Source organism: Pseudophryne corroboree, chromosome 2 (genome assembly GCF_028390025.1).
Source record: "Pseudophryne corroboree isolate aPseCor3 chromosome 2, aPseCor3.hap2, whole genome shotgun sequence".
In the NCBI taxonomy this organism is placed as follows: Eukaryota; Metazoa; Chordata; class Amphibia; order Anura; family Myobatrachidae; genus Pseudophryne; species Pseudophryne corroboree.
Genome location: NC_086445.1, coordinates 1039776080 through 1039801556, shown reverse-complemented (window position 1 = coordinate 1039801556; position 25477 = coordinate 1039776080). Strand labels below are relative to the sequence as shown.

Sequence of the window (25477 nt, the reverse complement as noted above, 5' to 3'; positions counted from 1 at the left end):
GTGAGCGTGTGTGGGATGTAACGGGGAGTGGCTAGTCAGTAGTGAGTGTGGGAGGTAACAGGGGAGTGGCTAGTCAGTAAGCGTGTGTGGGAAGTAATGGGTCTATGGCTAGTCAGTAGTGAGCGTGTGTCGGAGGTAACGGGGAGTGGCTAGTCAGTAGTGAGTGTGTGGGAGGTAACAGGGGAGTGGCTAGTCAGTAGTGAGCGTGTGTGGGATGTAACGGGGAGTGGCTAGTCAGTAGTGAGTGTGTGGGAGGTAACAGGGGAGTGGCTAGTCAGTAATCAGAGTGTGTGGGAAGTAATAGGTCTATGGCTAGTCAGTAGTGAGCGTGTGTGGGATGTAACGGGGAGTAGCTAGTCAGTAGTGAGTGTGTGGGAGGTAACGGGAGTGGCTAGTCAGTAATCAGCGTGTGTGGGAAGTAATGGGTCTATGGCTAGTCAGTAGTGAGTGTGTGTGGGAGGTAACAGGGGAGTGGCTAGTCAGTAATCAGCGTGTGTGGGAAGTAATGGGTCTATGGCTAGTCAGTAATCAGCGTGTGTGGGAAGTAATGGGTCTATGGCTAGTCAGTAGTGAGTGTGTGGGAGGTAACAGGGGAGTGGCTAGTCAGTAATCAGCGTGTGTGTGAAGTAATGGGTCTATGGCTAGTCAGTAGTGAGCGTGTGTGGGATGTAACGGGGAGTGGCTAGTCAGTAGTGAGTGTGTGGGAGGTAATGGGGAGTGGCTAGTCAGTAGTGAGTGTGTGGGAGATTCAGGGGAGTGGCTAGTCAGTAATCAGCGTGTGTGGGAAGTAATGGGTCTATGGCTAGTCAGTAGTGAGCGTGTGTGGGAGGTAACGGGGAGTGGCTAGTCAGTAGTGAGTGTGTGGGAGGTAACAGGGGAGTGGCTAGTCAGTAATCAGCGTGTGTGGGAAGTAATGGGTCTATGGCTAGTCAGTAGTGAGCGTGTGTGGGATGTAACGGGGAGTGGCTAGTCAGTAGTGAGCGTGTGTGGGATGTAACGGGGAGTGGCTAGTCAGTAGTGAGTGTGTGGGAGGTAACAGGGGAGTGGCTAGTCAGTAGTGAGCGTGTGTGGGATGTAACGGGGAGTGGCTAGTCAGTAGTGAGCGTGTGTGGGATGTAACGGGGAGTGGCTAGTCAGTAGTGAGTGTGTGGGAGGTAACAGGGGAGTGGCTAGTCAGTAATTAGCGTGTGTGGGAAGTAATGGGTCTATGGCTAGTCAGTAGTGAGCAGTTTTTGGGTTTGTCACATCCAGTGACTGCAGATTGTTATATAGCTAGAACGGCTCCGGCAGCTTACTTGTGACGGACATTCTGAGCATCCGCCCTGATAGTTGATTGGTCTCGGTACAAATCCCGCGGCAGTGTAGATAGTATATTTTCATAGAGCACATAGTTGCTTTGTATAATAAGAATGTAATGTTAGGAGATGTTTTCCCCTATTAGGTGAGTGATCCAGGTGACGTTCACAGGTTATAGTTTCTTATGGGTAGTCAGTCTGTTTTTCTTTCTACCGTAGTCCAATTCTCTCTTTAATTCCCTGACAATAACATGTGTTATTAATATATTGGGCATTCAGGGTCACACTATATGTATTAGGTATTATTATTATTATTATTATTATCCTTTATTTATATGGCGCCACAAGGGTTCCGCAGCGCCCAATTACAGAGAACATATGCACATAATCAAAACAGGAAAACAGCAACTTACAGTTGACGACAATATAGGACAAGTACAGGGTAAATAAACATAGCTACATCAGCAGATGACACTGGAATAAGTATCAGGTGGCAGAAGACTGCTGGATTTGGTGCAGTTGAAGATGATTAAAGTAAGAAAAGGATAAGCACATGAGGGAAGAGGGCCCTGCTCGTGAGAGCTTACATTCTAAAGGGGAGGGGTAGACAGACAGGGGTGACACAGATGGGGTACATAGAGAGCGTGGAACAGAGGGTTAGGATGAGATTTGGCTGGGTTTGGTGAAGTGGGTCTTCAGAGCCCGTTTGAAGTTTTGTAGAGCGGTGGAGAGTCTGAGGTAGGGAATTCCAGAGAAGTGGTGCAGCACATGAAAAATCTTGGAGGTAGGAGTGGGAGGAAGTAATCCGTAGGCAGGAGAGTCGGCGTGCAGTAGCAGAGCGAAGAGGACGGGTGGGAGTGTAAAGGGAGATAAGGTCAGAGATGTAGATGGGAGAGGAGTGGGTGAGGGCTTTGTAAGCAAGTGTGAGAAGCTTGAATTGGGTTCTGAAAGGGAAGGGAAGCCAGTGAAGGTCTAGTAGGAGAGGGGAGGTAGACGTAGTGCATTTGGTGAGGAAGATGAGCCGGGCAGCAGCATTGAGGATAGATTGGAGTGGAGAGAGGTATTTGTCAGGAATGCCAGTCAGGAGGAGATTACAGTAGTCCAGTCTGGAGATGACCAGTGAGTGTATAAGAGTCTTAGTAGCATCCTGGGTCAGAAAGGGTCTGATCCTGGAAATATTTTCTAGATGAAAATGGCAGGTTTGTGAGAGGGGCTGAATGTGTGGTATTCAGCCTTTGTGTAACCGGATCTCTCCCCTGCAGGTCCCTCATGCTCCCTCCCTCCTGTAGAAATGACGGAGAGTTCAGATTCTCTCACAGACCCTCCATCCCACCACAGCCCAGCACAGACCAGAGACGGAGACACCGATCTATGTCAGCCCAACTCTGAGAGACCCGCCACCTAAAGGACTGAGGCCAAATATAAGGACTCTGTATGGGGTGTCAGCGCTCCGCTGCATAATGCAATTCAGCGATGAAACATACCCTCGTTACGGTGCTTCATGGACGCAACGCACTTGTGTACAGCCGCCGCGTTTCGAGCTACGAGCAGGAGATCTTACGTGCTGGTCTTCGTGTATGTTTAGCCCTGTGATCGCCAAGGTACAGTGCTGAGTGGGACGAGCGGATAGGGCAGGCGTCCTCCCCACGCCAGTCTCTTGCGGCTCAGTAGTGTTACGCCTTGCAGACTATTCGGGCCCCCTCGCCCTTTTCTAAGAAGAGAAATAAATGGAGTTTATTTTTATACAATAGATATATTTATATATTTATGCACTTTGTACATAGTTTATTTTCTTTATGAAGAAAGATTTGTATGGTCACAAACAGAGTGACCAATATATTCCCCCAACATATCCCAGACAACTGTAGAACAATGACGACACTGCCGGAGGAAGCTGACTTTCCCTGCCACCTGTTAACGTACGGTATAGCTTCCGCTACCTTTATATGCTGCCTCAGCCGGAGACCTGTCACGCTAATGGGGATTCTGCGCCCAGAAGGGATGCCGGATAGAGACTTGCCGCAGAACGTTTCTGGCTCCGGCCACAACCCCAGCAGGTCGAAGGACCAACCAGTATCTGACATTTCCCACATGCACACATGGCTGATACATGTACATAAGCACTATGTATACTTCTTACTGCAATACCAGACATTGCTGCTTTCAGTATATTTGTAACAAAACCGGAATGAAAATTAATAAATGAAATAAAGATTTTGTGGCGCCTGGTCATTTCCTCCTGCATAAACAGGCCTTGTGTAATAGCCAGCGAGATGTCGGTACGGGTGCGCAATTCCGGCGAGTTATTCCGTCTTTTTAAAGCCGTAATAATTTAAAAAAACCAAGCCAGATCGGTTTTGCCTTTTAGAGTATTGCTGCTTTAAAAATATGCACTATCTCGCCGCAATCACGGGCGCGTCTGCTTCTTGCAGGCTATTCTGGGAGTCCCTTTGTCTTAAAAGCGCAGTATGTTACATAGATTTTATTTTACTTTAATATGCTAAATAAAATGGATCAGATGAACTTAACGGAGTTAAAGTATTTGAGTGTTCTTGAATGAAGAGGATGGTGTTACCTGTGCTAGACCCCTAGGACTAGAATACAGTAATAGAGTACTTACCTTATTCTCAGGGAGTGACATATGCTAATGTACTTTGGGGGTAATTCTGAGTTGATCGCAGCAGCAAATTTGTTAGCAGTTGGGCAAAACCATGTGCACTGCAGGTGGGGTAGATATAACGTGTGCAGAGAAAGTTAGTTAGATTTGGGTGGGTTATTTTGTTTCTGTGCAGGGTAAATACTGGCTGCTTTATTTTTACACTGCAATTTAGATTTCTGTTTGAACACACCCCACCCAAATCTAACTCTCTCTGCACATGTTACATCTGCCCCCTCCCTGCAGTACACATGGTTTTGCCCAACTGCTAACAAATTTGCTGCTGCGATCAACTCTGAATTAGGCCCTTTATGTGGGAGTCGCACGTTGATTTCCCTGTAATGTCTTTTCTTTCCCCACGTGTGAACTGCGCGACACAATCCGGTCAAAGGCCCTCATTCCGAGTTGATCGCTCGCTAGCTACTTTTTGCAGTGGTGCAAACACATAGTCGCTGCCCACGGGGGAGGGTATTTTCGCTTTGCAAGTGTGCGAGCGCCTGTGCAGCCGAGCGGGACGAAAACGTTTTTTGCAGTTTCTGAGTAGCTTTGGACTTACTCAGCCCTTGCGATCACTTCAGTCTTTTTGGTGCCGGAATTGACGTCACACACCCGCCCTGCAAATGCCTGGACACGCCTGCGTTTTCCCAAACACACCCAGAAAATGGTCAGTTGACACCCACAAACGCCCTTTTCCTGTGAATCTCCTTGCGATCGGCTGTGCGAATGGATTCTTCGATAAATCCATCGCTCAGCAACGATCCGCTTTGTACCAAAAAACGTCAGAGAGCGATCAACTCGGAATGTGTTCTTTATATTAGTGGAGTGATAGCACATAACTACTTACAGACGTCATATCTGCCAGGGTCATCTCAGCACAAATGCATTAAACATGCTCTGAAATGAGTTCCTATGCATCCTGCACGGTAAAACGCAATACATCATGCATAGCAACTAATTGCCGTGCCGCCATTTCACCCCGGAACTGCTTCATTTTTATTTAATTCATAGACTGTATTCCCGTAATATATAAATATATACTATAGTACATCAGCTATTCATGGCTGCAAAACAAACCTGACCGGGACAGCAGCTTAATGGCGAACGAACCAAACTCACAAGGGCTTAGCAGCAGTAACATTTGGGAAAGGGTAGGTGCTCCAGACAGGCATGTTTATCGGGATTTGTAGGGATGACCATTGATGGGTAACAACAATAGATGGTTAACCATGGCGGCGATTCGATGTTTCTCCGCCATCGATGGCACAGAGCCACACACAGTTTTTTTTCCCCTCCCCCTTTCTCACTAAAGCCGGAACACGGAGAATGGTTCCGCCCCCTTGATATGACCCATGAAGCCCAGCCCTCACCTCTGATTGGCCTGCAGCCTAGTAAGTAATAGAGCAGGGATGACCATCGGATCCTTTGATAATTTAATACCATCGAGGGTAACCACCAATGGTACAATCGATGATTAGCCAACCAATGATCATCCCTAAATTTTAGTTTTGGGTTGATTTTCTATTTAGATATCAGCGATAGCCTATTGCAACGCTGCCCCCCAGTGGCTGCAATAATTAGCTGCTTTCTGCAATCAGAAGGCCCATGTGATCATCTGCCGCTGTTAAGAGCTGGGTGCATCTATGGCGAGCGGCCCTTCATTCGCCAGCGAAGCTAACATCCCTATTATAATTTGCATTGCCCTGTCCTTGGTGCAGGAGAGCCAACTAAAATCAGACGGATCTCTGCATAGGCGCAGCTCAGGGTAAAATATGGAAGTTGTGAAGAAGATGGCGCTACTGTGTCTGTGAGGATGGAAAAAATAGTGGAAAGAGGAACCCAGAGGTATACTTATCTCTATAACTGTATAATAAATTCTTTTGCTGGTTTTTATATCGTGTTACCGGTGTGGTTGATGCAAAGATACCATGATATGAGGATCCACATACGTTCCACTGTGAGTAATGGTACACCATATTACATATAACAAAGAAACCGCTATATACATCTACCGTCCTCTCACTGAGTAAGTGAGGTACGCTGTAATTAGCAGCCATATTCATATTGTTCACAACAGAGAGAGAATTATACCTTGATGTGCTGCCATTATTGAGATAAAGAAACTGCTATATGCATTTAATTTTCCTCTCACTGAGTAAGTGAGGTACGCTGTGGTTGGACATCATATTCACAATTTTTTCCTATGAAAAATTGAATGTGCTACATAAAAGATACCTTGATGTGCTTCTATTCATTCCTCACTGTGTAAGTGAGGTATGCACATATTCCACCGCCGTCATCAAATAGATCTCCTAACCTAAAAATTACTCCAAAAATAATCCCCAGAATTTATTCACGTTTTATATAAACTGAAAAGTGTTATCTTAAATTTATACACAAAGAACATCAATCAAAAACAATTCCACACATGTGTTTTCCCTTTATTTTTTCCATGTGTCTCATATCCATGTGAACATACCCTAAGATCCAGAGAAGGAACCACATCTGGGAAGAAAACCCCCCAGTTATAGAGATAAGTATACCTCTGGGTTCCTCTTTCCACTATTTTTTCCATCCTCACAGACACAGTAGCGCCATCTTCTTCACAACTTCCATATTTTTCACTAGAATCATTTTTTGACTAAATTGGGATAAGTCAAATCGTGAAGTAAAGAGGCTGCCACCGTGTCAAATGAAGCGCCAGTAATATTCCAAAACAAACCATTTTGCAGCTCAGGGTAAGACTTAGCCCATCTAGCCTGCCCCTTTTTTATTCTTAAGGGCCCCATACACTTATGGGACATGTCCGACCGTCATGTCGCGGGCGATCACCCAGGCAGCCTCCTGGGCGACACGATCACCCAAAATACATCGTATGCTGTCCTTTTGCATACGATGTATCTTGTGCGATCCCAGCCATGCCTGCGGGGTCAATCTCGAGGAACCGATCCAATGCTCACGGGAACGTGCATCAGATCGTATCGGAAACACCTCCAAAATGCCCGATTTCATCCGATATATCGGGCCGAATGCCCGAAATCGGTCATTATCGTTCTAGTGTACGGGGCCCTTAACTGTTCCAGACAGTATCACTACACGCAGAACTCTTAGAACACCTAGCAGTGAGTATATGAGCCATCACAAGTCAGGGCCTGGATCGGGGTTGTAGTATCTATGAAGATAGTTTATGTGCATTAGCTAGATGATGTAGTGTACCTTTAAGAATCTGGCTGCACAGATGAACATGTGATCAGGAAGTAGAAGGAAGTAGCAGGAGAGCAGCTATCTGATACAAAAGATCTGTCTGTATGCAGAGTACATGCTCTCAGGCCTATGTCCTTCACTGCTGGAGGCTCGTCCCGTTATACCATGAGTTTGGATCCGACCAGTCCAGTATACTAATAATTAGTGATGAGCGGGTTCGGTTCCTCGGAAACCGAACCCCCCCCGAACTTCACCCATTTTACACGGGTCCGAAGCATACTCGGATTCTCCAGTATGGCTCGGTTAACCCGAGCGCACCCGAACGTCATCATCCCGCTGCCGGATTCTCGCGAGATTCTGATTCTATATCAGCAGCCGCGCGTCGCCGCCATTTTCACTCGTGCATTGGAAATATTAGGGAGTGGACGTTGCTGGCGTCCTCTCCGTCTATTCATTGTTGAGTTGATGCAAATATTTGTGCTTGCTTATATCATTGTGGGGACTGGGGAGCAGCTTTATATTAATATAGGAGGAGTACAGTGCAGAGTTTTGCTGATCAGTGACCACCAGTTTTATACGTTCTCTGCCTGAAAAAAACGCTCCATATCTGTGCTCAGTGTGCTGCATATATCTGTGTTCACAATGCTTAATTGTGGGGACTGGGGAGCAGCTGTATAATATAGGAGGAGTACAGTGCAGAGTTTTGCTGACCAGTGACCACCAGTATACGTTGTCTGCCTGAAAAACACTCCATATCTGTGCTCAGTGTGCTGCATATATCTGTGCTCACACTGTTTAATTGTGGGGACTGGGGAGCAGCTGTATTATATAGGAGCAGTACAGTGCAGAGTTTTGCTGACCAGTGACCACCAGTATACGTTGTCTGCCTGAAAAACACTGCATATCTGTGCTCAGTGTGCTGCATATATCTGTGCTCACATTGCTTAATTGTGGGGACTGGGGAGCAGCTGTATTATATAGGAGGAGTACAGTGCAGAGTTTTGCTGACTGTGACCACCAGTATACGTTGTCTGCCTGAAAAACACTCCATATCTGTGCTCAGTGTGCTGCATATATCTGTGCTCACACTGCTTAATTGTGGGGACTGGGGACCACCAGTATATTATATAGGAGGAGTACAGTGCACAGTTTTGCTGACCAGTGACCATCAGTATACGTTGTCTGCCTGAAAAACACTCCATATCTGTGCTGCATTGTGTAGTATATAGCATACTTGCCCAGTGCCGTAACTAGGCATTTTAGCGCTGTGTGCAAGAAACGATAGTGGCCCCCCCCCCCCGCCCCCCCAATGTAAGATAGGGGCAGTGCGCGCCGCAGGCGCGCAAATTTTTTTATAGGGGCGTGGCTTAATGGGGAAGGGGCGTGGCCACAAAATAATAGCAATTCATACTACGGTGCACAGTAGTCTACATTATTCAAATTACGCTGCACAGTAGCGCCCCTTTTATACATTACAATAAACAGCGTCCCCCTTTTTACACATTACAGCAGCCAGTCCCCCTTTTTACACATTGCGGCAGCTAGTCCCCCTTTTTACACATTGCGGCAGCCAGGCCCCCTTTTTACACATTGCGGCATCCAGGCCCCCTTTTTACACATTACGGCAGCCAGTCCACCTTTTTACACATTGCGGCATCCAGGCCCCCTTTTTACACATTACGGCAGCCAGTCCCCCTTTTTACACATTGCGGCAGCCAGTCCCCCTTTTTACACATTGCGGCATCCAGGCCCCCTTTTTACACATTACGGCAGCCAGTCCCCCTTTTTACACATTGCGGCAGCCAGTCCCCCTTTTTACACATTGCGGCAGCCAGGCCCCCTTTTTACACATTGCGGCATCCAGGCCCCCTTTTTACACATTACGGCAGCCAGTCCACCTTTTTACACATTGCGGCATCCAGGCCCCCTTTTTACACATTACGGCAGCCAGTCCCCCTTTTTACACATTGCGGCAGCCAGTCCCCTTTTTTACACATTGCGGCAGACGGGACCCCATTTTACACATTGCGGCATCCAGGCCCCCTTTTTACACATTACGGCAGCCAGTCCCCATTTTTACACATTGCGGCAGCCAGTCCCCCTTTTTACACATTGCGGCATCCAGTCCCCCTTTTTACACATTGCGGCAGCCAGTCCCCATTTTTACACATTGCGGCATCCAGGACCCCTTTTTACACATTGCGGCAGACGGGACCCCATTTTACACATTGCGGCAGCCGGGACCCCATTTTACACATTGCGGCAGCCGGGACCCCTTTTTACACATTGCGGCAGCCGGGACCCCTTTTTACACATTGCGGCAGACGAGACCCCATTTTACACATTGCGGCAGCCGGGACCCCATTTTACACATTGCGGCAGACGAGACCCCATTTTACACATTGCGGCAGCCGGGACCCCATTTTACACATTGCGGCAGACGAGACCCCATTTTACACATTGCGGCAGACGAGACCCCATTTTACACATTGCGGCAGACGGTGTCCCAGAGAGAGAGAGAGAGAGAGAGGGGGGGGGTATACTTACCTTCTCCCCGCTGACAGGCTCCTCGTGCAGCTTCCTCTCGGTGCAGGCTGTGTGAGGTGAGAAGGAGGAGGAGGGAGGTGGAGCAGCAGCAGCGCTATTTGATTGGTAGTAAGCGCCGCTGCAGCATCCCCCTCTCCTCCTGTATTGGTTGCCTGGCGCTGCTGTGGATGCTGGGGAGCCGCATCCCAGCATCCTTAGCAGCGCCGGGCAGCCAATACAGGAGGAGAGGGGGATGCTGCAGCGGCGCTTACTACCAATCAAATAGCGCTGCTGCTGCTCCCTGCTCCCCGCTCCCCCTCCCTCCTCCTCCTTCTCTCCGCTGCGCTGGTCTCTTCCCCTCCACAGCGCGGCGGCGCACACAGAGGCGGCATGTAATGAGTCAATTTGACTCATTACATGCCGCTGGCCGTTGCGCCCTCAGGGCAACTGCGCTGTGTGCCAAGCCCCCTTGGCACACACGTAGTTACGGCCCTGTACTTGCCTACCTGACCCTCTCCATGAGGGAGAAAATGCTCTGTTCCTGGACTTTCCTGGTAATGTATGATTGCCATCACCTGTGGTGAGCTAGTTAATTGATAAAGAAAGCTGTTTCACCACAGGTGATGGCAATCATACATTACCAGGAAAGTCCAGGAACAGAGTATTTTCTCCCTCATGGAGAGGGTCAGGTAGGCAAGTATGGTATATAGTAGTACAGTGCATAATTTTGCTGACCACCAGTATATAATACTGTATATAGGAGTACGGTACAGAAGGCCACTGCTGTACCTACCTCTGTGTCGTCAAGTATACTATCCATCCATACCTGTGGTGCATTTCAGTTTTGCACAGTTTGCTGACCACCAGTATATAATATATAGCATTACGGTACAGTAGGCCACTGCTGTACCTACCTCTGTGTCGTCAAGTATACTATCCATCTAGATTCTATACCTGTGGTGCATTTCAGTTGTGCAGTTTGCTCACACAGTGACCACCAGTATATATAGCAGTACGGTACGGAAGGCCACTGCTGTACCTACTTCTGTGTCGTCAAGTATACTATCCATCTACATTCTATACCTGTGGTGCATTTTAGTTTTGCAGTTTGCTGACAGTGACCACCAGTATATATAGCAGTATGGTACGGAAGGCCACTGCTGTACCTACCTCTGTGTCGTCAAGTATACTATCCATCTACATTCTATACCTGTGGTGCATTTTAGTTTTGCAGTTTGCTGACAGTGACCACCAGTATATATATCAGTACGGTACGGTAGGCCACTGCTGTACCTACCTCTGTGTCGTCAAGTATACTATCCATCTACATTCTATACCTGTAGTGCATTTTAGTTTTGCAGTTTGCTGACAGTAACCACCAGTATATATAGCAGTACGGTACGGAAGGCCACTGCTGTACCTACCTCTGTGTCGTCAAGTATACTATCCATCTAGATTCTATACCTGTGGTGCATTTCAGTTGTGCAGTTTGCTGACACAGTGACCACCAGTATATATAGCAGTACGGTACGGAAGGCCACTGCTGTACCTACCTCTGTGTCGTCAAGTATACTATCCATCTACATTCTATACCTGTGGTGCATTTTAGTTTTGCAGTTTGCTGACAGTGACCACCAGTATATATAGCAGTACGGTACGGAAGGCCACTGCTGTACCTACCTCTGTGTCGTCAAGTATACTATCCATCTAGATTCTATACCTGTGGTGCATTTTAGTTTTTCAGTTTGCTGACAGTGACCACCAGTATATATATCAGTACGGTACGGTAGGCCACTGCTGTACCTACCTCTGTGTCGTCAAGTATACTATCCATCTACATTCTATACCTGTGGTGCATTTTAGTTTTGCAGTTTGCTGACAGTGACCACCAGTATATATAGCAGTACGGTACGGAAGGCCACTGCTGTACCTACCTCTGTGTCGTCAAGTATACTATCCATCTAGATTCTATACCTGTGGTGCATTTTAGTTTTTCAGTATGCTGATACAGTGACCACCAGTATATATAGCAGTACGGTACGGAAGGCCACTGCTGTACCTACCTCTGTGTCGTCAAGTATACTATCCATCTACATTCTATACCTGTGGCGCATTTTAGTTTTGCAGTTTGCTGACAGTGACCACCAGTATATATATCAGTACGGTACGGAAGGTCACTGCTGTACCTACCTCTGTGTCGTCAAGTATACTATCCATCTAGATTCTATACCTGTGGTGCATTTTAGTTTTGCAGTTTGCTGACAGTGACCACCAGTATATATATCAGTACGGTACGGTAGGCCACTGCTGTACCTACCTCTGTGTCGTCAAGTATACTATCCATCTACATTCTATACCTGTAGTGCATTTTAGTTTTGCAGTTTGCTGACAGTGACCACCAGTATATATAGCAGTACGGTACGGAAGGCCACTGCTGTACCTACCTCTGTGTCGTCAAGTATACTATCCATCTACATTCTATACCTGTGGTGCATTTTAGTTTTGCAGTTTGCTGACAGTGACCACCAGTATATATATCAGTACGGTACGGTAGGCCACTGCTGTACCTACCTCTGTGTCGTCAAGTATACTATCCATCTACATTCTATACCTGTAGTGCATTTTAGTTTTGCAGTTTGCTGACAGTGACCACCAGTATATATAGCAGTACGGTACGGAAGGCCACTGCTGTACCTACCTCTGTGTCGTCAAGTATACTATCCATCTACATTCTATACCTGTGGTGCATTTTAGTTTTGCAGTTTGCTGACAGTGACCACCAGTATATATAGCAGTACGGTACCGAAGGTCACTGCTCTACCTACCTCTGTGTCGTCAAGTATACTATCCATCTAGATTCTATACCTGTGGCGCATTTTAGTTTTGCAGTTTGCTGACAGTGACCACCAGTATATATATCAGTACGGTACGGAAGGTCACTGCTGTACCTACCTCTGTGTCGTCAAGTATACTATCCATCTAGATTCTATACCGGTGGTGCATTTTAGTTTTGCAGTTTGCTGACAGTGACCACCAGTATATATATCAGTACGGTACGGTAGGCCACTGCTGTACCTACCTCTGTGTCGTCAAGTATACTATCCATCTACATTCTATACCTGTAGTGCATTTTAGTTTTGCAGTTTGCTGACAGTGACCACCAGTATATATAACAGTACGGTACGGAAGGCCACTGCTGTACCTACCTCTGTGTCGTCAAGTATACTATCCATCTAGATTCTATACCTGTGGTGCATTTCAGTTGTGCAGTTTGCTGACACAGTGACCACCAGTATATATAGCAGTACGGTACGGAAGGCCACTGCTGTACCTACCTCTGTGTCGTCAAGTATACTATCCATCTACATTCTATACCTGTGGTGCATTTTAGTTTTGCAGTTTGCTGACAGTGACCACCAGTATATATAGCAGTACGGTACGGAAGGCCACTGCTGTACCTACCTCTGTGTCGTCAAGTATACTATCCATCTAGATTCTATACCTGTGGTGCATTTTAGTTTTTCAGTTTGCTGACAGTGACCACCAGTATATATATCAGTACGGTACGGTAGGCCACTGCTGTACCTACCTCTGTGTCGTCAAGTATACTATCCATCTACATTCTATACCTGTGGTGCATTTTAGTTTTGCAGTTTGCTGACAGTGACCACCAGTATATATAGCAGTACGGTACGGAAGGCCACTGCTGTACCTACCTCTGTGTCGTCAAGTATACTATCCATCTAGATTCTATACCTGTGGTGCATTTTAGTTTTTCAGTTTGCTGACAGTGACCACCAGTATATATATCAGTACGGTACGGAAGGCCACTGCTGTACCTACCTCTGTGTCGTCAAGTATACTATCCATCTACATTCTATACCTGTGGTGCATTTTAGTTTTGCAGTATGCTGATACAGTGACCACCAGTATATATAGCAGTACGGTACGGAAGGCCACTGCTGTACCTACCTCTGTGTCGTCAAGTATACTATCCATCTACATTCTATACCTGTGGCGCATTTTAGTTTTGCAGTTTGCTGACAGTGACCACCAGTATATATATCAGTACGGTACGGAAGGTCACTGCTGTACCTACCTCTGTGTCATCAAGTATACTATCCATCTAGATTCTATACCTGTGGTGCATTTTAGTTTTGCAGTTTGCTGACAGTGACCACCAGTATATATATCAGTACGGTACGGTAGGCCACTGCTGTACCTACCTCTCTGTCGTCAAGTATACTATCCATCTACATTCTATACCTGTAGTGCATTTTAGTTTTGCAGTTTGCTGACAGTGACCACCAGTATATATAGCAGTACGGTACGGAAGGCCACTGCTGTACCTACCTCTGTGTCGTCAAGTATACTATCCATCTACATTCTATACCTGTGGTGCATTTCAGTTGTGCAGTTTGCTGACACAGTGACCACCAGTATATATAGCAGTACGGTACGGAAGGCCACTGCTGTACCTACCTCTGTGTCGTCAAGTATACTATCCATCTACATTCTATACCTGTGGTGCATTTTAGTTTTGCAGTTTGCTGACAGTGACCACCAGTATATATAGCAGTACGGTACGGAAGGCCACTGCTGTACCTACCTCTGTGTCGTCAAGTATACTATCCATCTAGATTCTATACCTGTGGTGCATTTTAGTTTTTCAGTTTGCTGACAGTGACCACCAGTATATATATCAGTACGGTACGGTAGGCCACTGCTGTACCTACCTCTGTGTCGTCAAGTATACTATCCATCTACATTCTATACCTGTGGTGCATTTTAGTTTTGCAGTTTGCTGACAGTGACCACCAGTATATATAGCAGTACGGTACGGAAGGCCACTGCTGTACCTACCTCTGTGTCGTCAAGTATACTATCCATCTAGATTCTATACCTGTGGTGCATTTTAGTTTTTCAGTTTGCTGACAGTGACCACCAGTATATATATCAGTACGGTACGGAAGGCCACTGCTGTACCTACCTCTGTGTCGTCAAGTATACTATCCATCTACATTCTATACCTGTGGTGCATTTTAGTTTTGCAGTATGCTGATACAGTGACCCACAGTATATATAGCAGTACGGTACGGAAGGCCACTGCTGTACCTACCTCTGTGTCGTCAAGTATACTATCCATCTACATTCTATACCTGTGGTGCATTTTAGTTTTGCAGTTTGCTGACAGTGACCACCAGTATATATAGCAGTACGGTACGGAAGGCCACTGCTGTACCTACCTCTGTGTCATCAAGTATACTATCCATCTACATTCTATACCTATGGTGCATTTTAGTTTTGCAGTTTGCTGACAGTGACCACCAGTATATATAGCAGTACGGTACGGAAGGTCACTGCTGTACCTACCTCTGTGTCGTCAAGTATACTATCCATCTAGATTCTATACCTGTGGTGCATTTTAGTTTTGCAGTTTGCTGACAGTGACCACCAGTATATATATCAGTACGGTACGGTAGGCCACTGCTGTACCTACCTCTGTGTCGTCAAGTATACTATCCATCTACATTCTATACCTGTGGTGCATTTTAGTTTTGCAGTTTGCTGACAGTGACCACCAGTATATATAGCAGTACGGTACGGAAGGCCACTGCTGCACCTACCTCTGTGTCGTCAAGTATACTATCCATCTAGATTCTATACCTGTGGTGCATTTTAGTTTTTCAGTTTGCTGACAGTGACCACCAGTATATATATCAGTACGGTACGGTAGGCCACTGCTGTACCTACCTCTGTGTCGTCAAGTATACTATCCATCTAGATTCTATACCTGTGGTGCATTTCAGTTGTGCGCAGTATATATATATAGTAGTAGGCCATTGCTTTTGATACTGGCATATAATTCCACACATTAAAAAATGGAGAACAAAAATGTGGAGGTTAAAATAGGGAAAGATCAAGATCCACTTCCACCTCGTGCTGAAGCTGCTGCCACTAGTCATGGCCGAGACGATGAAATGCCATCAACGTCGTCTGCCAAGGCCGATGCCCAATGTCATAGTAGAGAGCATGTAAAATCCAAAAAACAAATGTTCAGTAAAATGACCCAAAATCAAAATTGAAAGCGTCTGATGAGAAGCGTAAACTTGCCAATATGCCATTTTCGACACGGAGTGGCAAGGAACGGCTGAGGCCCTGGCCTATGTTCATGGCTAGTGGTTCAGATTCACATGAGGATGGAAGCACTCATCCTCTCGCTAGAAAAATGAAAAGACTTAAGCTGGCAAAAGCACAGCAAAGAACTGTGCGTTCTTCTAAATCACAAATCCCCAAGGAGAGTCCAATTGTGTCGGTTGCGATGCCTGACCTTCCCAACACTGGACGAGAAGAGCTTGCACCTTCCACCATTTGCACGCCCCCTGCAAGTGCTGGAAGGAGCACCCGCAGTCCAGTTCCTGATAGTCAAATTGAAGATGTCACTGTTGAAGTACACCAGGATGAGGATATGGGTGTTGCTGGCGCTGGGGAGGAAATTGACAAGGAGGATTATGATGGTGAGGTGGTTTGTTTAAGTCAGGCACCCGGGGAGACACCTGTTGTCCGTGGGACGAATATGGCCATTGACATGCCTGGTCAAAATACAAAAAAAATCAGCTCTTCGGTGTGGAATTATTTCAACACAAATGCGGACAACAGGTGTCAAGCCGTGTGTTGCCTTTGTCAAGCTGTAATAAGTAGGGGTAAGGACGTTAACCACCTCGGAACATCCTCCCTTATATGTCACCTGCAGCGCATTCATCATAAGTCAGTGACAAGTTCAAAAACTTTGGATGACAGCGGAAGCAGTCCACTGAACACTAAATCCCTTCCTCTTGTAACCAAGCTCCTGCAAACCACACCACCAACTCCCTCAGTGTCAATTTCCTCCTGACCCAGGAAAGCCAATAGTCCTGCAGGCCATGTCACTGGCAAGTCTGACGAGTCCTCTCCTGCCTGGGATTCCTCCGATGCATCCTTGAGTGTAACGCCTACTGCTGCTGGCGCTGCTGTTCTTGCTGCTGGGAGTCGATCGTCATCCCAGAGGGGAAGTCGGAAGACCACTTGTACTACTTCCAGTAAGCAATTGACTGTCCAACAGTCCTTTGCGAGGAAGATGAAATATCACAGCAGTCTTCCTGCTGCAAAGCAGATAACTCAGGCCTTGGCAGCCTGGGCGGTGAGAAACGTGGTTCCGGTATCCACCGTTAATTCAGTGGCAACTAGAGACTTGATTGAGGTACTGTGTCCCCGGTAACAAATACCAACTAGGTTCCATTTCTCTAGGCAGGCGATACCGAAAATGTACACAGACCTCAGAAAAAGACTCACCAGTGTCCTAAAAAATACAGTTGTACCCAATGTCCACTTAACCACGGACATGTGGACAAGTGGAGCAGGGCAGGGTCAGGACTATATGACTGTGACAGCCCACTGGGTAGATGTATTTCCTCCCGCAGCAAGAACAGCAGCGGCGGCACCAGTAGCAGCATCTCGCAAACGCCAACTCGTTCCTAGGCAGGCTACGCTTTGTATCACCGCTTTCCAGAAGAGGCACACAGCTGACAACCTCTTACGGAAACTGAGGAAGATCATCGTAGAATGGCTTACCCCAATTGGACTCTCCTGGGGATTTGTGACATCGGACAACGCCACCAATACTGTGCGTGCATTAAATATGGGCAAATTCCAGCACGTCCCATGTTTTGCACATACATTGAATTTGGTGGTGCAGAATTATTTAAAAAACGTCAGGGGCGTGCAAGAGATGCTGTCGGTGGCCCGAAGAATTGCGGGCCACTTTCGGCATTCAGCCACCGCGTGCCGAAGACTGGAGCACCACCAAACATTCCTGAACCTGCCCTGCCATCATCTGAAGCAAGAGGTGGTAACAAGGTGGAATTCAACCCTCTATATGCTTCAGAGGATGGAGGAGCAGCAAAAGGCCATTCAAGCCTATATAGCTACCTACGATATAGGCAAAGGAGGGGGAATGCACCTGACTCAAGCGCAGTGGAGAATGATTTCAACGTTGTGCAAGTTTCTGCAACCCTTTGAACTTGCCACACGTGAAGTCAGTTCAGACACTGCCAGCCTGAGTCAGGTGTGAGATGTTCAGAATAGACTGGAAATGAGTGGAAATTATGGTTATTGAGGTTAATAAAACTATGGGATCAAAATGACCCCCAAATTCTATGATTTAAGCTGTTTTTTAGGGTTTTTTGGAAAAAACACCCGAATCCAAAACACAACCGAATCCGACAAAAAAATTTCGGTGAGGTTTTGCCAAAACGCGTCCGAATCCAAAACACAGCCGCGGAACCGAATCCAAAACCAAAACTGAAAACCCGAAAAATGTCCGGTGCACATCACTACTAATAATTGCTAGTAGCATGCCTGATATATGGAAGGTTTGGTGTCTTATTTGGCAAAAGATTTTGCAGGAATCTATGACCATGAACATCATGCATTTATTCATAAGTTACAAAAAGATACAGCGCCACCTACTGTCACTCCAGTATAGTTTCTCAAGTAAAAACTAGCCCCTATAGCTGTTGTTATACCCCAACACAATATTCATTCAAGAAAGGTACAATCCATGTAATTAAATTCTGTATAATATACAGCAGCCTCCTGTGTGCCTGCCCCAGTGGGTTTTGATGAAAATGTCTAGCTTTTATCTGGACTATCCATAGGCTGAGGGCTACATGGTCTATCACTCGGAGGAGCTAGGATTTGGGTGGTGTGGGCTATGCCCTGACTCTCTCCTTCATTATGTCTCTGCTCAGCTGACCATATCCTTCGCTGGATGGAATGGGGGGCACAATGAATATTGAATGAATGTTGGTTGGAACATTGGGGGTCATTTAGACCCGATGGCACGCTGCCTTTTTTTGCAGCCGTGCGATCGGGTCTGAACAGCGCATGCGTAAGGGCCGCAATGGGCAGGCGTGTCGTCCGCCGTCGCCGGGCAGTGATGGAAAGAACGAAGAATGTGTTTGCAGCGGCAAACGCAAGAAGATTGACAGGAAGAGGCCGTCCAGGTGGGTCAACTCACCGTTTTCTGGGAGTGTCCAGGAAAACGCAGGCGTGCCCAGCTGTTTCCAGGGAGGGTTCCTGACGTCAGCTACAGCAAGGATGATCGCAGCGGCTAAGTAAGTCTTGAACTGTGTAGCTCTCAGCACAAGCGAACGCACCCCTGCACAGCCATTAACCCCTCTTCTGTAGGCGGCGATTACCTGATCATACCAGGTCTGAATTAGGCCCATAGTTCATGTAGTCCACCCTGTGGCTCACCAAGAATAGTGTCACAGGAGCTAGATCTGACAGTCCTACATTGCCTGGAGACAGAAAGATCCCTGATAGCATAGCTTGGGGTCTTCTTGTAGGGCTCAGGATTTTGGACCAGGTATGGGCTGATGGAGTCCTTTTAGAAGCTGGCTGAGGAATATAGTTTCCCTAAACCTTTGCTCTTCACATTTTAACTATGGAGACACACAGTTAGTTCCATGGCTGAAACCTTGTGCCTTGGGACTTCCCCACCCATCAGTTGTAACCTCTCGAGGTAGGCCCTCACATCTACCTTCTGCAAAGAGTGGACACGGCTACAGGCAGTGATGAGTAGGCCCTGCAGTCAGTGGCAGGATGGGTATCCAATCTTTAGGTCGACAGTCACACATCCGGCAGGACGATGACTGACCCACCCGGGATCCGGACTACTGGTCGACCTAATGTAGTTGACCTAATGACTGTAGAATACATTTAGATCTTCTATACCACCCCCGAGCTGCCCAGTGGCCTGAGAGAGTCTCAATCTAGTGGTTTTGGGAACATGTTCTTTGCATGCTAAATAATATGAGGGGCTCACCCAATTCTTCTAGAACCAGACCCTGTCTTCTAGGTATCTCAGGCATCCCCATCCAGCCTCTGTATTTCTCAACTTGCCAGATTCAGTTCTTGTAAGATGAAAATTGGGTAACGCTGGATCCCCCCACCCTTTGTGATTGGATTGAGAATGTTAACTCTGCACTCTCCTTATAGAACATAATTAAGTTCATAAATGGCGTCCTGGAACGTACAAGACCTAGTGAGAATGGCCACAATTCCCTGATGTAGCCACATCCAGATTCCAGATTTTCCAGGCTTCACCTGTAGCTACCTTTTATGGTAGCCCCGTACGAGATCAGTATAAATGTCACTGTAGGTCCCATCAGAATAGAGCACAACTGCAGTGTCCTCTGGAGTGTTTTGTTTAGTTCACTGTGTGACATTTGATGCAAACATTTTGGGCCAGGAGCAAGTCCTGATAAAGCGGGTACATTTACACCCAGCCGGATCGTATTGTGATACAAGAGTAGCAAATATTGCAAAACATCATTCATGTGTTTTCTTACGTTTCACACTGTGCTCTTGTGCGTAGGGGCCCGCGACACCTTTTATGCTGTGCTCTTGTGCGTAGGGGCCTGCATCACCTTTTACACCGTGCTCTTGTACGTAAGGGCATGCGTCACCTTTTACACTGTGCTCTTGTACGTAAGGGCATGCGTCACCTTTTACACTGTGCTCTTGTACGTAAGGGCATGCGTCACCTTTTACACTGTGCTCTTGTGCGTAGGGGCCTGTGTCACCTTTTACACTGTGCTCTTGTGCGTAGGGGCCCGCGTCACCTTTTATGCTGTGCTCTTGTGCGTAGGGGCCTGCATCACCTTTTATACTGTGCTCTTGTACGTAAGGGCATGCGTCACCTTTTACACTGTGCTCTTGTACGTAAGGGCATGCGTCACCTTTTACACTGTGCTCTTGTACGTAAGGGCATGCGTCACCTTTTACACTGTGCTCTTGTGCGTAGGGGCCTGTGTCACCTTTTACACTGTGCTCTTGTGCGTAGGGGCCCGCGTAACCTTTTATGCTGTGCTCTTGTGCGTAGGGGCCTGCATCACCTTTTACACCGTGCTCCTGTACGTAAGGGCATGCGTCACCTTTTACACTGTGCTCTTGTACGTAAGGGCATGCGTCACCTTTTACACTGTGCTCTTGTGCGTAGAGGCCTGTACCACCTTTTACACTGTGCTCTTGCAGAAAAATATAGGGGTGTGGCAAGAGAATAGTACCAATTCACATTACACCGCACAATTCACAATACACCACACAGGCTTAGTGTCCGTCAGTCACATTACACCACACAGTAGTGCCCGTTAGTCACATTACACCACACAGCAACGCCTGTCAGTCACATTACACCACATAGTAGTACCCCTTTACACATTATGCCATGTTAGAGCCTCTTATATACATTATGCCAGGTAGAGCCCCTTTTATACACATTATGCCAGGTAGAGCGCCTTATACACGTTACACCAGGTAAATCCCCTTATACACATTACACGCCAGGTACAGCCCCTTTTATACACATTATGCCAGATAGAGCCGATTTTACACATTACACAAGATAGAGCCCCTTATACACATTACACAAGATAGAGCCCATTACACATATTATGCCAGGTAGATCCCCTTGAACACATTACACCATGTACAGCCCCTTGCACACATTACATGCCAGGTAGAGCCCCTTTTTTATACGTTACACCAGGTAGAGACCCTTTTATACATGTTATGCAAGGTAGAGCCCCTTATAAACATTACATCAGGTAGAGCCCCTTATACACGATACACCACGTAGAGCCCCTTACACACATTACACGCCAGATAGAGCCCTTTTAATTAATTAATGTCTCAAATATAGATGTCCCATACTCAAAATAAAAGGTATTAAAGTGTCTCACCCTGGCAGTGGCCCGCTGGTGCAGATCACTTACCAATATTCCTATGTGCGCTGTCCTCCCTCTGCTGTCCTCAGTGTAATTTGGGTAGCCGCAATGTTCGTCCTGCTGGGTGAGTTGGTGGTCACTTCACCTTCTCTTTCACTTCAGTGGTGGTCAGAGGGGGCGCCAGGCTCGCTGTGCCGGCAGTCCTGGTGGTTGAAAAGACTACAACATGTGGGTCCTACGGCTGTGACTTCCTGGTTGCGGGTCACATGCATGGCCATGATTATTATTATTATCCTTTATTTATATGGCGCCACAAGGGTTCCGCAGCTCCCAATTACAGAGTACATAAACGAATAAACAGGAAAACAGCAACTTACAGTTGACGACAATATAGGACAAATACAGGGTAAATAAACATAGCTACATCAGCAGATGACACTGGAATAAGAATCAGGTGGCAGAAGACTGCTGGATTTGGTGCAGCTGAAGATTATTAAAGTAAGAGGGAAGAGGGCCCTGCTCGTGAGAGCTATGATCTTGCGATAGTCGGGATTTCACCTTTCTAGCCAGAGATACTGTGGTGATTGCAGGATAGCTGCTGAGGGAGCTAGTGCACAGCAGAGACTGATGTTCTGATGCTGGTGTTCAAGCCAACGCATTTCGGCTCTACAGACTTTTGTGGGCAGTGGCGGGGTGATTGCAACCACGCTCTCAGGCTGCAGCGCCCCTGCTAGCCCGACCCTAAAACCGTCACTGCACGTACTTTATGTGTTGTAAATGCTGTAGCTACGTATAACATCCAGGATGTGACTAGTTTGCTTTACGCCACCATTCAGACCTGTAGGAAAATGCAGAATTTAGCGAAATGCATATAGACCTCAGAACAGTGGAATAAAAATTCCAGGTACCCAGAACCATTATTTCTAGACATTTTTAAAATATCTCTGTGCTGTGGCTACATGCTCAGGGAAGTTATGCATTTCTCCCCTGCAGCATAGTACAGCTGATAGCATGTGGCTGATCAAACAGAGCAGCTGTGAGGGACTCCCTTGAGAAGGCATGATGGGAGTGTCGTTTGCCTGTCAGTCTGGGAGGGGGAGGAGGTATAAAAAGCCTGACTGGGGCATTTATCTGTATGACCGACGCTGGGGAAGCGGGGCTGTGACTATAGAGAAGGTCTCTGTTAGACAGCAATAGAGACATTTGGGAAGTCTCTGTGTGAAGCTGAGAGACTTTGTCAATGGCTTGTACGAACATGAACTGTCTGATGGTTACTGGTCTGCGGTCATCCTAACAAAATAAACCGTAGTGCACAAGTTGCGAGTCAGTGTGTGCTATAAATATAGCATAACACATGTGTGCAAAGTAGTTGCAAACTGTTGATGGCAATATAACACTGACTGAATGCTAGAAATACAATGCACTGGTAAAATAGTTATATAAAGTTTATATACTATATAGTATAAATTTGCCGTTGATCCCGTGCAGAATATTTTTCCTTTACCTTGCTGCTCCTGCCCGTTCTTATCATACTGTACATGCACTCACTTATTACATTTGTACAGCATTAACATTTTATGTTTTTGTGGCACTGAGAGAGTTAAAGCCGCCTATAAATAGCAATGGTTTGTATCCTGAGCCATTAAGGCAGATACACATCTGTTCTGTTCCTCCCCCAGGATCGCAGCTACATACATCCATATAAATCTATATATGTATAAATATACGTGTCATATTTTCCGCTTTCACTTTTCGCTGTCAGAAACCTCCTGCCCTAGATCATTTTATTTTACTGCTGTTTAAACTGGGCCCCGTCCCAGCACCAGCATCTGGGGAGCTGCAGTCTGGAGTCCAAACACTGATCCTAAGTGCTCTGTTGCTTGCATTAAATTCCTGTTACGAGGTCCCAGCCTGTGAGCATGGCAGGAATAAACCCCTCGGATGGGGGCGGGAAAGGTGCGATACTTATTTTGGCAGCGTGATCCTTTTTTTTTTGCTCATTTTTGGATGAAAAAGGAGCAAACTGTGAACAGCGCTTTGTGTGGATGTTAACCTTTTGGATGACGGAGTCTCGAGCTGGGTACACACTGGAACGACTTGGCGATATTGCCATGGGGCGCCGCAATGAAGCGATATATCGTGCCCACGTACGCACTGCGTGATTCGCCGTACGAGGACATAATATATCATTACAGTATGTTAGCACAACACAACGTACGTAACAGTGTGCAATCTGTTGTGTGGCTTATCACGTGGGAAAATGCAACCACACTCAAATTATGAATTAGCTGTACACACTGTGGCCCTCATTCCGAGTTGTTCGCTCGCTAGCTGCTTTTAGCAGCTTTGCACACGCTAAGCCGCCGCCTACTGGGAGTGTATCTTAGCATAGTAAAATTGCGAACGAAAGATTAGCAGAATTGCGAATAGACACTTCTTAGCAGTTTCTGAGTAGCTCCAGACTTACTCGGCATCTGCGATCAGTTCAGTGCTTGTCGTTCCTGGTTTGACGTCACAAACACACCCAGCGTTCGCCCAGACACTCCTCCGTTTCTCCAGCCACTCCCGCGTTTTTCCCAGAAACGGTAGCGTTTTTTCGCACACACCCATAAAACGGCCAGCTTCCGCCCAGAAACACCCACTTCCTGTCAATCACATTACGATCACCAGAACGAAGAAAAAACCTTGTAATGCCGTGAGTAAAATACCTAACTGCATTGCAAATTTACTTGGCGCAGTCGCACTGCGGACATTGCGCATGCGCATTAGCGACTAATCGCTCCGTTGCGACAAAAAAATAACGAGCGAACAACTCGGAATGACCCCCTATACACGGTCAGTGTGATCCATCTCGGACCGCAATATTGGGGAAATATATTGTATATATTGTGTACAGAGCTACGGGCAGATTGTAAGTGACGGCGCAGGAAGGAGGGTGATCCCATGCTTGTACATACGTGTGTGTGTATATATATATATATATATATATATATATATATATATATACACACACACAGTAAATATATATCCATAGTATAAAGGCGGCACTCACAGGCTTGAAAGAAATGTAAAACTTATGGATATCTAAATGAACCACACTGGAACATCGGGAAGGCACAGCAGCAAGTATCTGCAGTATAGTGAGTGAAGTGCCGGGTCACTTGTTTATATATATACAGGTTGAGTATCCCTTATCCAAAATGCTTGGGACCAAAGGTATTTTGGATATCGGATTTTTCCGTATTTTGGAATAATTGCATACCATAATGAGATATCATGGCAATGGGACCTAAATATAAGCACAGAATGCATTTATGTTTCATATACACCTTATACACACAGCCTGAAGGTAATTTTAGCCAATATTTTTTATAACTTTGTGCATTAAACAAAGTGTGTGTACATTCACACAATTCATTTATGTTTCATATACACCTTATATACACAGTCTGAATGTCATTTAATACAATATTTTTAATAACTGTGTGTATTAAACAAAGTTTGTGTACATTGAGCCATCAGAAAACAAAAGTTTCACTATCTCACTCTCGCTCAAAAATGTCCGTATTTTGGAATATTCCGTATTTCGGATATTTGGATATGGGATACTCAACCTGTATATATATATATGTATATATATATATATATATATATATATATATATATATATATATATATCATCCCAAATGACACCTGCATTGTGTGCCCACAGAAAAATCTGCTCGCCCCTATATATATATATAGAGTTGTACACATCTATGCGACCACACCGTCCCTACAGTTTCCGTCATCATTATCAGCCTGCAATTGCATCAGCCGTATTCCTGGTGCAAACCATTAGTTTGGAAATAGACGGTTCTCTATGTAGGCACACCTCAGACAGCCCGCAGTTGCGTCGGCTCCGAAGCGTGCACAGTGCAAAGCACGCAAGGCCGGTCCGCACAGCTGACTTGCCTTCCACTCCGCATTTTTCCCGGTGTTTGTGTCTTGCACAAATGTTGTTCATTGGTAGTTGTCGCTGCTGGGTC

At 46.3% G+C, this 25477-nt stretch overlaps 1 protein-coding gene across 6 annotated transcripts in view; it reads left to right on the top strand.

The window, feature by feature from the left end:
- BOC (BOC cell adhesion associated, oncogene regulated) overlaps positions 1 to 3512 on the top strand; it is a 266459-nt gene extending 262947 nt beyond the window's left edge. For all 6 annotated transcript variants that reach the window (XM_063956822.1, XM_063956819.1, XM_063956818.1 and 3 more), the window contains one exon: positions 2558 to 3512. In XM_063956822.1, the coding sequence (XP_063812892.1) occupies positions 2558 to 2700 (143 nt within the window). In that variant the 3' untranslated portion in view covers positions 2701 to 3512. The remainder of the gene's footprint in view (positions 1 to 2557) is intronic.
- The last annotated feature ends 21965 nt before the right edge of the window (positions 3513 to 25477 follow it).